Raw genomic sequence first — 14,008 nt, 5'->3', positions numbered from 1 at the left:
CCCACATTGCGTTGATATCTTTCAAGTATTTTTTCCCCTCACTAGCTCAGAAACACGTGTTTTGTTCTTTAATACCAGCGGGTAAAAATGCATTTTATCCACTAATGGATAAAGTAATTGGACCTTGAATATAGTAATTTTTTCTGTTTTAAAATTGATAAAAGTGAGTGAATCTAGTGATGTCGATAAACGCGTTTTTTGCGTTGTACTTTCCTCGCTATAGTGAGGGGAAAAGTTTTGTGTTACAGGGTGCAAATGTATTTTACTTCTCGTGTGTTAAAAAACTCGCGAGTTCAGGATTCTATTCTCGAACCACTCGCTTCGCTCGTGGTTCAACTATAGAATACTTTCACTTGCTCGTTTTTCAATTCCACACTCTGCGTTAAAATACAACTTTGCACCCTTGTATAACAAATAACTATTTTCGCTTTCATGTAGCCGTTAGAAAGCCACACCCTCTGATTAAAACGCTCGAAACAGTGTGGGTTTTCATGCCTAGAGCCATAATAAGGTCTATGCAATAAGGTGTTTTCCACCCAAGTTGCAACTCCAATCATAAGGACCCTTTCGGCATTGAATGCCCCAAATATCTATGTCTAAATTGCCTAAGAAATACAGCTATTTTTACTTCAAGGGGCCAGAAGCGCTTAGGTATAGAGTTTAACCTGTTTCTACAGTCCTAATCAACATGTCATGTCGTCAAACAGACACGGTAATTATTGGTATGTATTGGATTAACTGTTAACTGCGTGACTGAAAGTTAGCGCTTTTAGCTTGCAGTAATGGATATGTCCGTTTTGTAAACATAACTGCAACCGGCTTGCAGGTTTCGCATTTATATGTTTTGATTTAAGCCGATTTCGTGTTCCGTGTTTTGTTTTCATGGTGGCTTGTGGGACTGGGGTTTTATAATAAAATAACGGTTTTAGGAAGGAAACGCTTTGGACGATGTCAATAGGTAAAGATAATTTCCGATTTCACATTTTTATCGTCGGCTGGCAAGCAGTCACTAACTCAAAAAACAAATTTGCAAAAATAACATGCCTACGGTTCACAATGGCTCTGAACTTGTAGTAGTATTCAGTGACTTTTGCTTGTCATCCGACGTTTCTTCATCGTTGCATTGAGAATCGCCGAAGCGGAGTATTTTTACCGAAACCGTTATATACCATCAATCGTTAATGGGATTGTTGTTATAAACATTATTTATTGTGTTTCGTGTTTTATTTCGTGTGTGTTTGAGAAGCGATTACCTACTCCAATTTTATAACGCCTTGATATTATTTTCGCTTGTTTAGTAATATTGATTGGCGTTTTGATTTTGAGTGCTGTTATTTCACTAACAGCTACTAACAAATGACTTTGAAAGGATTCACAATATGGCCAAGAATTGTGAGAGTCACGTATAGTAAGATAATTCTAACCAAGTTAGATGTATTTAAGCTAGTCTGGGCCGAAAGTATTGTAGATGATTAAACAATGCCATTTGAATTCATTCAAAGTCAGCAAATATTTATTTTGAAATATAAACTTCACGTCTAACCGCAGTTTTGGGTATGATCTCATCGACAGGTCTGGCAGCCCTATACCCATCGAGTATCTGCCAGAAGAGAGCTCACTCAACTCGAAGGTTCGGCTGATGATCCTGTACCAGGTAATTTGCAACTGATTTATTAGGTATCCGTCCCCACTACATAGGTATTGGGGACGGGCGTATTGGAGGGCCTGCTATTATCAGGGGCGGCTCACTCCGCGATTCTATCGCCGCGCTACAAGTACATGCTGGCGGCCGCGAGTTCGCGGCCTAATCAGGGGTGGCGCGCGTTCTCACTGAACGCACGTTCGCACTTTCTATTGTTACTTTACATCGCGAGTTTTTTTTTAGTTCCTTAAGCGATGTCCACGTGTGGAATGGCTAATAATGCTTAGTTAAATAGATATCATAAATAAAATAGGACAATCTTACACAGATCTTATTGATTAAGTCCCACGGAAAAGTTCAATAAGGCTTGTGATGCTGAAGGCTTAAACAAAAATATATAAATACTGTATATATACCTAGAAAGTACCCAAGACTTGAATATATAGTATAACATTTTATCTGAGAATTAATTCGTTTTAATCCATAGGCAACCCTATCATCCGACGCTGCGCACGTGCGGCTCGTTTCTTTGTTAGAATTTTGTAGGCATTTAAAAAGGCGGCATTTCGTGAACATCAAAGCAGTGGGCCTTCTGTACTTGTACTATTATATATTCTGTGCTATTATCAACTTGCGTGATAGAGTGGCGCTGATTGTCATAAATACAAGTCATCTTATGGGTAAGGCCAACATCAATGCTAGCGGAGGCTGTTATAACTTTGACTCTATGAGATATGACATGCACGTAGCAAATATCGTGGCCAGAATCGAAAACATCGACTCACACATCTTGTGGGCTACATCGGAAGCATAAACTTCTGATTAAATTCTGCTAAAACCTGACGGCTCTTTGTGTTGCCTGTAAAACTTAATGTAAGGCACACATTGCGAAAACAACAAGAGTAGCACAGGGACTTTGTAAACTCGCTCTATGTTTCCTATTTCTAGCAACATCTTTAAAAGATCAGCAATTCCCGTTAAGTTTGTACATTTGGATCACGTCTCCGATTTGGATAAAAATTGATAGGCTGATAGAGTCCACGATGCTGAGCAAGATCCACTAGGTTTCCCAAAATTTCCTAGGTTGATTGTATGAAACTTTTCTGTTTTGTTACCGAAAATTTATATAAATCGGGTAACAAAAAAGGAAGGTTTCATACAAACTATTGTACATAGGACTTTTTGGGAAACCTAGTGGATCTTGTTCAGCATCATGGACTCTATCAGCCTACCAATTTTTATCAAAATCGGAGACGTGATCCAAATGTACAAACTTAACGGGAATTGCTCAGCTACGCTTTCTCAGTCCAGCCGCTTGCTTGGTTACGTCGTCGGAGACCGAATCGCAAGAATTTAATCAAAATTTTGTTGAATATTATCCGTTAAATATTCCAGCTGCATTTACACGGAGATAACGACATTACATTTTGGATTTAAGTATAAGCTTTATTTTGCTGGAGCCCTGCCTTTCTTTCGGCGGTTTAGGCACACATAATATCTAAGTTATTTTTATTATACATTTTTTATGTGTTCACTTGTCCGCTTGTCCGAATTTTCATGCAAATTATTATTTAACAGGGCCGTCCAACCACGACCATTGCTGTCGGAGACCCGTTGACGTTCAGACTAGAAGCCCAGGATGGGTACAACTACGCAACAGACATTTTCGCAACGAACGTCATTGCGAGGGACCCGTATTCTGGAAGATCGGTGCAGCTGATTGACAGAGTGGGGTAAGTCCGATATAACCGGGTTTTTTGATGTTTGACCAGGCCACTTAAAACAAAGTGCTGACCATATTGATCGCGTTCTATAATAGCGATCGAAAATCAGATGACAGATAAAGCGGGTATGTTCACCTAATACAAATGATACGATACCTATCTATTATCTATGGTAAATCGGCTTAGCACATGATATTTGGGACTAGGGACAGCTAAAACTTAAATAAGCAATTAATGCGAACGATCGGGAAATTAATAAATTAGAAATAGGTAAGGTCCGACCGAGAATCTCGGCCGCGAATAAATTGTATGAAGTCTCGGCCGGCCTACTATCGGCCGAAACTTCATACGATTTATTCGCGGCCGAGATTCTCGGTCGGACCTTAGCAAATAGGTGCCTACCTAACTTATATAAGTATCGAACCGATTACCTAACTCGGACGATACATATTAACCTACATATTTCTTTATAATAAACTGACATACCTACTTATAATTACCTACCTACAATTAGTTACTATAGCATACGTCAAGATACCTATGTTTGTCCTTGAAACACACTGCAAAACATGTACAACAAGTACCTGCACATCTATAAATAATTTATCTGTTATTTTCTGCGTCATATTTGCATTTACCATGTAAACAAATACACAAGCTATCATTCAGTTTGTTTACGTGCTTAACATAGTATTCTGTAGTGAGTTAATTATGAGTATTATGACTGTTTAAATTAGTGCAAAAATATTTGCTGACTTATATAATGCAAAATCTTACGGTAGATGTTTCTAAACCTGCGGGCCCAGCACACTAGTGTGATAATAGCCAGATATCGTAACTTTTTCAGCAATTTCGGTGCAGCATGGTAGAAATAAACGAATTCATACATGTGTTTTCTAGGTAGGTGGTCAATTAAGGCTCAATTTATTGTTATTGATTCATTCCAGCTGGCTCCGGACTATTCCTATAAGGCGACAATGCTGGAACCAAAATTGCTGAAAAAGTTATGATGTCTGGATCAGGCAAGCACAGTCGCGTGGTGAACGATATAACGTCAGGACGCGTCCTTTCCTTTCTATTTATAAGTGCGATAGGGACGCACCGATGCGATAAAGTTTATCCCACTAGTGTGCTGGATAGGTATATCGCGTCGGTAGTCGGTACCTACGTTCCTACCAAAGAGGATCAAGTATTATAGAGAGGTTCTGTCAAAATAAAATATGTAATCACAGTGCATAGACTGCCATCTCTCCACACAAGCTTAAAACTTTTAAACCTCAGGTTTGACAATTTGGCCCATATTCTTAGCTGATATATGTTAAAATGTCAAATATTCATATTAGCGCCATCTAGACGAGCGTCCCCCAAAGGTGTAACGCCATCTAGGCTACCGTACCTATTTCTATATGTCTTTGGTTCCTACCCAGGACGTTAACACTGCTTTGTCTACAGTTTGACAGATATTATTATTAATTACCTACCCTACGTGTTATCCTTGTAGTTATCCTGTTTTTAAACAACAATACTGTTGAATGTTATGTCTCATTTCGCGATAAAAATGACACAATGACCATTATGATACGAAGACGATGACACATTACTGACATTACTTACACACATAATCTTAGCTTACAAGCACAGCTGCAATATCAACAAACAAGTTTTTCTCACGTTCTTATGATTTAGTATCATATTTGACTCAACATTTCTGAAACATTTAGGATTTGTGATAAGAGTTAAGAAATAAAGGTGATATCTACCTGTAATTGTGGCCTAAATCTTGCCTTAGGGTAAACGCTTAATAGTACCGTCATCTTAGACTACATCGACACTTTCCATCAGGTTAGATTGTGGTCAAATGATTTACCTAATGCCTATTAAAAAACGCTTACTAAGTACCTGTACTTTTATGAAATCTTATAATTATGTCTGTCGTGGCCCGCGAGGTAGGTATTCTGCTTATGGGTCAACGATTGAATTTATATCATCAGATCATCACGACACGACTGATCATTTTCATTTTATGCGTCTCGGTGGAACGCTTCAACGTTGTTAGTTGGCACCACTTTCGGTTTTTATTTTATTTTAATGCTAATGGTCCATTTCGCAGATGTCCGGTGGACCCTGACGTGTTCCCTGAATTGGACAAGGGTCGCAGCGGAGATTCGTTGGAAGCCCGCTTCAACGCCTTCAAGATCCCAGAGTCCAACTTCTTAGTGTTCGAAGCGACTGTTAGAACGTGCCGCGATGGATGTCAACCGGTGAGTACAGAATACCATCCCATCCCATGCAGGCAAAATGAACGGTTTAGTATTTTAGATGATTGGACTGCTTTTCCTTTATTTTTAACAATCCAGCTCTTTAGTGCCAGTTGCAACAACCAAATTTGACAGACACATCATGGATCTTCCCATACAATAAAATTTAACGAACGCTTTAACGGTGACAGACGGTTTGATGCAACCGGCCCTAAGGCTGCCAACTTGTAGGTCATTTGACTTTACAGGGAGCAATGCAAAAAACATAAGGACTATAAAATGTTTCAGAATTTCATATCAGAAGCCAACATACAATGCCTTTATTTTGAGATTAAAGATGGTAGATCAGTTAGGTAAATATGTATCTACGTAGACATGGGTAGAATTGCCTATACTGAAAATATATCAGCAAAAACGACCCTATCCATGTATAAATATGGTTCGGGAAACTATAGCAACGTGGTTAGTTGGTTACGCAATGTGAAATGCAATTATCTGAAAATAACCGGAAAAAGGTCACCGCGTCTAGGACATTTCGTGACCATTTTATCGCAATTAGTAACAAAAGAATTATTAAAATCTAATAATTCGTAACAATAGGGCCAATTTTCTACGAGTCTTTGACAACCTTTATTTCCCGATACGATTGCAGACATAAACAAGGCGACTTGCGTCAATGCCTGTACTGTTATTATTATTTAAGCTGTTATCTCCAGTTCTAGGGGTATCGGAAGATAGGAAAGGTTATCGCTTTATCCTTACATAGCAAAACAAGGACTAACTATGCAGTTTATGAAGGCACTATAGGTACAGTGTTGGTTATTCAGTGGGTTAGGTAGGCACATATACATATCGTCACTACTTTGAAAAAATCTCGTATCTCACGCTGCTCTTCAAAGTTAAAACGCAGTAAGTCTATATGCATTCCATACATACTTACTACAATTTTCTTTTCATTGACAGACGAAGATACAAGTTTTTTTAAAAGTAGTGACGATATGTTTGTCAACAGTGATTACTGATTAAAAATGTCTATGTAGTTAGGAGGGACGTCAAAAGGCCATTTTTGAATAAATTCTGGTCTACTTTTTAGGAAATAGGTCAATTTTAATTCTTTTCATATTAAAGTAAGTAAGCCCATTTATAATAAATAAAATAAAAAATTTATATAGGTACCAAAGTTCAAATTACCTATAGACATCATCACCTAACAGCCATCACAAAATTGATAGCGACCGTATAAGTGGTCAAATGTGCTGCAACAGTAACACATCTTTTACCTACAATACAAATGAGGATGTGTTCTAATACGAATAATACGCACATACAGTTGGTTACCTACTGCTGGGTTCTGTAACACAGGGTTCCTAGCTCAGGGACAGGGGGTCGTATTTTTTTAAATTATTAATAATTTACATACATGATAAATTTGTTCCTATTTTTCATTTCACTTGGACTTGAGTTAATCTAGAATAGTGTCTGCATATTTTTTGTGCCCCATTGTTATGGGAACATCGGAGTGTGTTTTCAACACATGATTAGCAATGGAAACAATAGTAGCGTTCTTCTCTTGTAAATGTCTGATTCCAAAATTGGATAGCTTACCTAGACAGTGGGACGATTAGGAAACGATTGAAAATCTATTTGATTATTGCTCGACATGCGGAATTGCAGATAAAATTAACTGTTCTTATTTATTGAGCAATAATCAGAGCTTTTACCAGATAATGTGCTTATAATAGCTTCGCATAATTTGACGTTTGTTTTCCTAATTCAAAATACGGTGTAGGTATAAATACTATAAATAAATAGTAATCCTAATTCGCCTCTATAATTAATAAACCTAATTGAATATAAATAAACCATTGATAAGGCCTTGCGATGATATCACCGCTTTCTTGAATGAAAGCGGCGTGATCAATCCGACCTAGTTAACCCGAATACTTCACCCTTGCGTTTATCTTTATGTCCAATAAAATAAACCTAATACGTCAATGACCCAACTTTTATCTCACGTTTGCACAAGCTGTCTAAAATTATAAACATTACAAGTTACAAAAGTATGTAGGTAATTTCATTACCGATGGAAAGTTTGTCAAATTGCGAAATTGTACTAACTGAATATTATCGATTGAATCTTGAGCGTAGTGAGGCTTTCAACAATAGTGTTAAAGATACTCACGTTAGGTATCTCAAATAAAGGTTCATATCAATACCTACCCGAATACTTTTTATCTTTCTCGGGATTCAATATTGCACTAGCAGCAAAAATATCTGAACACGCCTGATCGCCTTGACAATAGAGGCGTGTTCATGATATAATCTTATTTAAAATATTGAGTGATCTGTGACTAACAAACTCAAAAAGTTGTATTTGCCATTCTGTTGTTGTTTATTGTGATTGGCTTTTAAAGACCGTGATAGTTTATATTATTTCATTTATCTATAATAGGTATCTGGCCTCTTTTGTTCACAGGCGTATTGCCCAAGCCACACAGGCCGCTCCGAGCCATCCTTCGGCCGCCGCCGACGTGACGTCAACGACACGCTCACGATCGCTAACGACACGCAACCGGACACGGAGTTGAAGCCAGACTCGGATAACAAGGATGCCGTGTACAAGGTGTCGTTTGAGGAGGCGAGCGTAGACAAGTATCTGAAGGATGAGGTGCAGGAGACGCCTAGCCATGTTAGGAAGATGATTGAGGTAAATTATATTTTCAGTAAGAACCTACTTTTGAGATGATGATTAGGGGCCATCCACATATTACGTCACACAAAATTTCGAATTTTGAACCCCTTCCTTGTCCCTTGTGTCACGCTTTTTTGTTTTCCCTTTAACATGGATTGTTACATTTATAGTGTGACTCATACACAAACACTTACTTATAGACAAATACTTAGAACAACACAACATATCGAGGGTTTACTGGTAAAACCTGATAAGTTGAGCAAACTGTTTTTTGAAATTCGTACTATGTGGCGGTCTATTTGCCACACATGACCCTATAATATATTTTCAAAAATTTTGATATATCTGTTGTGTTGAGTTGTTTCATGAAGCTATTGTCACATATCAGTTCCATTGAACATACTTTGCATCACAGGTGTTCGACAACCGCAACGAGCTATTAGAAGAGAGCGGACCCGACTCGTCACCAGTGGTCGCGGCCGTAGGGGTTTGCGTGTCCCCTCATCACTACCGCGCGTTACTTGTAGCGCTTTGCGTGTTGCTGTCACTGCTGTTGGCGATGCTGCTGGCAGCCTTGTATATTTATAGGTAATATATTCCTTCAGATGGGCCTATAAGGGCTATAGATTGACATTTGAACACCATGTCTGTTAGGTATACCTTATATAGCAATCTTACTGGAATTATGGAATAGACGAGATCGGACCCGACTCGTCACCAGTGATCGCGGCCGTAGGGGTTTGCGTGTCCCCACACCACTACCGCGCCCTACTTGTAGCGCTGTGCGTGTTGCTGTCACTGCTGTTGGCGATGCTGCTTGCAGCTTTGTACATTTACAGGTATGTGGGGCATTCAGATGGGCCTGTAAGTGGCTATAGATATTTGAATATCACGTCTGTTAGGTATAGCGCGCCATCATAATCTTACTGGAATAAAAGAGAGCCGTATCGTCGCCGCCATAGGGGTTTGCGTGTCCCCACATCACTACCGGGCATTGCATTGCTTGTAGCGCTGTGCGTATTGCTGTCTCTTCTATTGGCGTTGCTTCTTGCAGCCTTGTACATTTATAGGTAATGTATACCTTCAGATAGCTCTTGAACGTTTGAACACCATACCTACCTGTTAGGTACAGCGTCGCGTTACCGTAAACATACTGGAATAGTCCTTGAAATACTATAATATATAACTAAATAATATTCCTATTGTATAGAGTGCCAGAGCAGTGATTTATTAGTTGAAAGTTTGCCAAGATTTTATAGGAAATGTTTTATATTAAAAAAATTCTACTTCTTCCAGGCGTTACTGGCGCGTGGTCCGTAAGAATATCCAAGCATCCAGCGCTGCACCTCCGCTGCGGCCCGTCACACCCGGCCCAAGACCGACTCGCCCCTCGCTGTTCTCCGCTTCGCATTTACACAAACCTTTCTCACTAAGGTAAGTTATATAAAGCCGATCTGAAGTTGTGAACTCAACCAGTGTTAATCAATTTAAAAATAAACTAAACAAACTATCTAGTAAGTGAAATCGTGCAAAGTGAACTATGATTTAGACGTACCGGCGCCAGCTGCCTGTCTAAAACGAAATAATAATGGTCTAGGCCTATAAATCAACGCGACACCTACTAGTGGGCGCTAAGACCATTCAAGCTACAGCTCCTGACTCTGATCCCAGAAGAGACCAACAGGTCTATCGCTGTTCTCTGCTTCCTGTTTGCACAAACCCTTCTCTCTAAGGCAATGATAAGTTCGCCTTTATACTTCCTCCTTCTTCTTTCTTTTATATTTAATGTATTGTATATTTTTTCTGGTAGTACAATAATACTTACTTATGATACAGATACAGACATAATAATCTAGGCTTTAGTTAGAATCTATTTACGCGAACACATTCATGGGCCCAAAGAACATCAAAACGTAAGCGTACCTGCTGCGACCCATGACTTTGGGTTCGAGACCTTAGATATCGATCTGATATCTGTATGAGCCCAGGATAAAATTAAATCTCATACAAAAGAATTTAACGCCTACCCAAAAATATTAGCAACTAATACCCACCTCATTTTCCAGTGGTCTAGGCAGGACGTTCGTTGAAGTCGGCGAGGAATCCGGCTCGGCTGGCCGCCTGGCCAACGCCTTCGATGACGGCAGCGAGCCCATCTACACGGACCCTTCGCTCTTCGAGCGCTCTCGCTCGCTCCGGTCTCTCCACTCCTTGGATCTGAAGCCTGAGCGACGCGCCCACTGAACGCCATCTTGCGGACTGGCCATTTAAACGGGATAGGGTCTTTGACTGTATTTTATAAAATAAATATTTTCATGTCATGCTTGAAATTAAAAAAAAACAGAAGGTTAATAAAAACGTTAAGATTTTAAGACTATAAATTTCTGTTTTATAAAATGTAAAGGATAGATAACTTGACAGTGACATGTTTCATTATAAATTTTTTAGTATCTCTAATCGTTTCTGAGAGTTCATTAATAGAATTTGATTTGAAAAATAGTCAAATACCCTTTTCCGTGAGCGGACAGGCCAAGATTTAAACAGCTAGAATAGTTGGCCTTCCGCGTAATTTAATATATATTTTGTAATTTACTAAATAAACAATGACAAACTTTGTATGACCAAAGTAACATGATTAACTGCCATGATTGTGCTCAGATGTCCGTCCATAAAATAGATAATTGTAACGTCCAGTAATGTACTTTAATTGTAAAACGGTTTTTTTAAGTCAATACTAATAAATATTTACAGAGATTTTAGTTCTTTGTTTAATTTCTTTCTACGAACCCTACCATTTGTCCTTTGAGTCGTCGGCAACCCGAACCCTCCTTGGAACTTGTACACTCCTTTTTGCTGTGTACTTAACACAGCAAAAGGGAATGTACAAGTTTCTAATGGGGTGGCAACGCGCATGTGACACTGTTTGAGTTGCAGGCGTCCATAGGTTACGGTGACCGCTTTACATCAGGCGGGCCGTATACTTGTTTGCCACCGACGTAGTATAAAAAAAAATTAGTCTTATTTTTTTATTCAATAAATTAAAATGAATGCTGCTGTCTACTAAAATCTTCTAAGGTATAATTTTGTACTAGTCTGCTTTACTCAGTTGTTAGCAGTCATCGCCGCCCATGGACATAAGCAACATCAGGGGAGCCACTTATGCGTTGCCGACCTTTGAGAACCCTAAATACCTGCTTCTTGAAGAACCCCAGTAGGTGGTAGTAGGTGAACGAGAATGATACAAGTTACTGTATAATCAACCAATTGGAACCCTAGGCTACTCTACAACCATGTCAAAATGACCAGTCGTAAGAGATTTCTTACAATCTGATTTATAACATCACTATGACATAGTTCTACAGTGGCCTAGGGTTCCAATACTTGTACTGTTGACTGTACACTCACGGACTTTAACTGTTGAGCCATTCAGAGGCTACAATAATTTTGTCATGTCATACTTAAACTTTGACGTGTCCAGTATAAAATGGGCTAGAAGTGGATCAACAATTAAAGTCCGTGACCGTACCTACTGAATTCTCACTTGGTATAAAAGCATTAAAGAAAAGAATACCAGTATGCTAAACATTATTTTATTGTTAAAATATTAGTAATATACTAAATACAAAAAACTATTACATATGATAAGGCGCTGGAGTCGGCACACTCATAAGTGGTGAGTCCAAGTACTCCATCTCAGTAGTACTTGGCCCTGCCGGCTCTGTTTGCACAGTCATTTTCTGTTGTAAAGTCTCATACAACTTATGTACAGATTCATTGTGTTGTGTACCAGGCTGCAATGCTTTCATGAGCGTCTGTATTCTAGTTTCTGGTAGCTTAGGATGAATGTACCAAAGCAGCTTCAATAAATGTCTGGTAACATTGTCTTTTGATAGACCAGCAAAGAAAAATTCATCAAATAGAACTGTACTGAAGTCTTCCCCTTGGAACTCATCAGGCAGCTGAATTAGTAGTGCAACCAGTGCATGTAAGAAGGGGTCTTCATATGCCCTGCCATCTTTACAACTGCCCAGAATGCTGAGAATTCTGAGTAAGGCTCCACGGTCCCTCAATTTAGCAGCATGCAGGGTGTAATACATAGCTAAGACACCACAGACTGAACTCTCTCGCATATAAGCCTCACAGGCATCAGGAGGGGGCCCAGAGTGCTCAATAGTTGTAATAGCTGATTCTCTCTCATCTGGTGGCAGTTTGTTATGAGTGGCTCGAACTTGGTCATCTACCATTAGAGACATCAATGCTGGTAAGTATTTAGTCACCACTTGGCTATCTAGCTTTGGTTCTTTGAATTCTTGCGAGTCTATCATGACCCAAGCACTAAGACCTAGTGCTAACATCCTCAACAAGAGTATCAATATTGTATTGTCCCTTGGAAGACCTTCAGTGTTTATTAAATGTTGTAAAATTTTTATGGCTGAGGTAGCCAAGAAATTAATAGCATAGGGATCACATAGGGTCATTGATAGGTCACCTAATACTTGCTCCTGTCCTTTCTTTATACTATCTAGGAATCCTTGCAGTTCTCTGGATCTTTTGATATCAACATTGCGCTCCCTGATGCAAGCATCTAAACACCACGTGAATTTGTGACATGGGTCAACAGAAATAATGTCCTGGATCTCCAAATCATGGAGAGCCATCAACAGTTCAGCTCTTAAGGTACAATAATGTACATTCCTTGTCCTTAAAAATAAGGTGCGGAGAAACTGTAGTACCATGTCATACAACTTAACACTATTACCAATCATGTGGGCGAGTTTCTGTACAACCGCCCCTTGTCTCCTGACTTTTGGTGAAGGTGAAAAGAACAAATTGTTAAGGTTCTCGTGGTCAAATAATACATTTTCTTTTTCTCTAATATATTGACTTAATAATGGGGATACCTCATCGCCAAATAGGGATTGGTTGTCCTGCCAAATTTGTCGTTTCACTTCAGTATCTGTATCATTATACAATTCTCTGTCCCTTACTAAAACTCTGAGGAATTTGTCATCTATGTGTGGTGTATTCTTCAAAATACTCATTATAACTGGTCGTAAAGCCTTCACTCTTACAACCGAAAAGCTTTTATTGAGCAATTCCTTGAGTTTTTTGTCATGCTCCTTGTTCTCTTTCGACCCCAGTTCATTTATATGCGATGTAAGTTTATCTCTCAGTTCTTCTAAAACTGATGTATGAAAATCTAGTCTACGGACGCCATGGAGATCGAGTAGAGGCAGCATTGGTCTCAAAGAAGGCAACAGGATACCGTTTTCAAGTTGAAATTCTTCTATAGCTTTCAATGGATCGGTGCAGCTCGTGAGTGCGTCTCGAAGGTAGGCTTGTCCGGGAACTCCGACATCTTCTAAGCCAGTGCCAGGTAACTTACTTGATGAAGCCATTATCGTAGGGTTCACAATGTAAATTAATCACTCGAAATTATATAAATTTCTAATAAATAAACAAAAATAAAGCTACATTGAGTAACGTAGCATCATTTTCTTGATAAGTTGACGTTTCCACCATAGCATGTCAGTCAGACAACAGATAAAGAAAACATCAGAAGTATGTCACTTTGAAATTAAAATCAGGCTGGCCACAATACTAACAAAATAAATTATGTTCAAGAATATAAAATAACTGCTGCACTTTAAACTACATAGTAAGTGATACTTGAATAGTTCTAGAGCGTTTT

At 38.9% G+C, this 14,008-nt stretch overlaps 2 protein-coding genes across 8 annotated transcripts in view; one reads left to right on the top strand and one right to left on the bottom strand.

Annotated features, from left to right (window-relative positions):
• The window catches only part of LOC125235021, a 78,685-nt gene extending 67,610 nt beyond the window's left edge, over positions 1–11,075 (top strand). For all 7 annotated transcript variants that reach the window (XM_048141471.1, XM_048141474.1, XM_048141476.1 and 4 more), the window contains 7 exons: positions 1,573–1,654; positions 3,221–3,375; positions 5,477–5,627; positions 8,101–8,331; positions 8,732–8,904; positions 9,613–9,750; positions 10,383–11,075. In XM_048141471.1, coding sequence (XP_047997428.1) covers positions 1,573–1,654; positions 3,221–3,375; positions 5,477–5,627; positions 8,101–8,331; positions 8,732–8,904; positions 9,613–9,750; positions 10,383–10,560 — 1,108 coding nt within the window. In that variant the 3' untranslated portion in view covers positions 10,561–11,075. The remainder of the gene's footprint in view (positions 1–1,572; positions 1,655–3,220; positions 3,376–5,476; positions 5,628–8,100; positions 8,332–8,731; positions 8,905–9,612; positions 9,751–10,382) is intronic.
• Positions 11,076–11,892: 817 nt separating this feature from the next.
• Positions 11,893–13,843, bottom strand: LOC125234645 (negative elongation factor B). Its single transcript, XM_048140976.1, has one exon. The coding sequence runs from the start codon at positions 13,713–13,715 to the stop codon at positions 11,949–11,951; it is 1,767 nt and encodes a 588-aa protein (XP_047996933.1). The 5' UTR covers positions 13,716–13,843; the 3' UTR covers positions 11,893–11,948.
• Positions 13,844–14,008: the final 165 nt, after the last annotated feature.

Source organism: Leguminivora glycinivorella, chromosome 16 (assembly GCF_023078275.1).
Source record: "Leguminivora glycinivorella isolate SPB_JAAS2020 chromosome 16, LegGlyc_1.1, whole genome shotgun sequence".
Lineage (NCBI taxonomy): Eukaryota > Metazoa > Arthropoda > Insecta > Lepidoptera > Tortricidae > Leguminivora > Leguminivora glycinivorella.
Note: the sequence above shows the minus strand (reverse complement) of the source record. Positions and strands in the feature narration are given on the sequence as shown.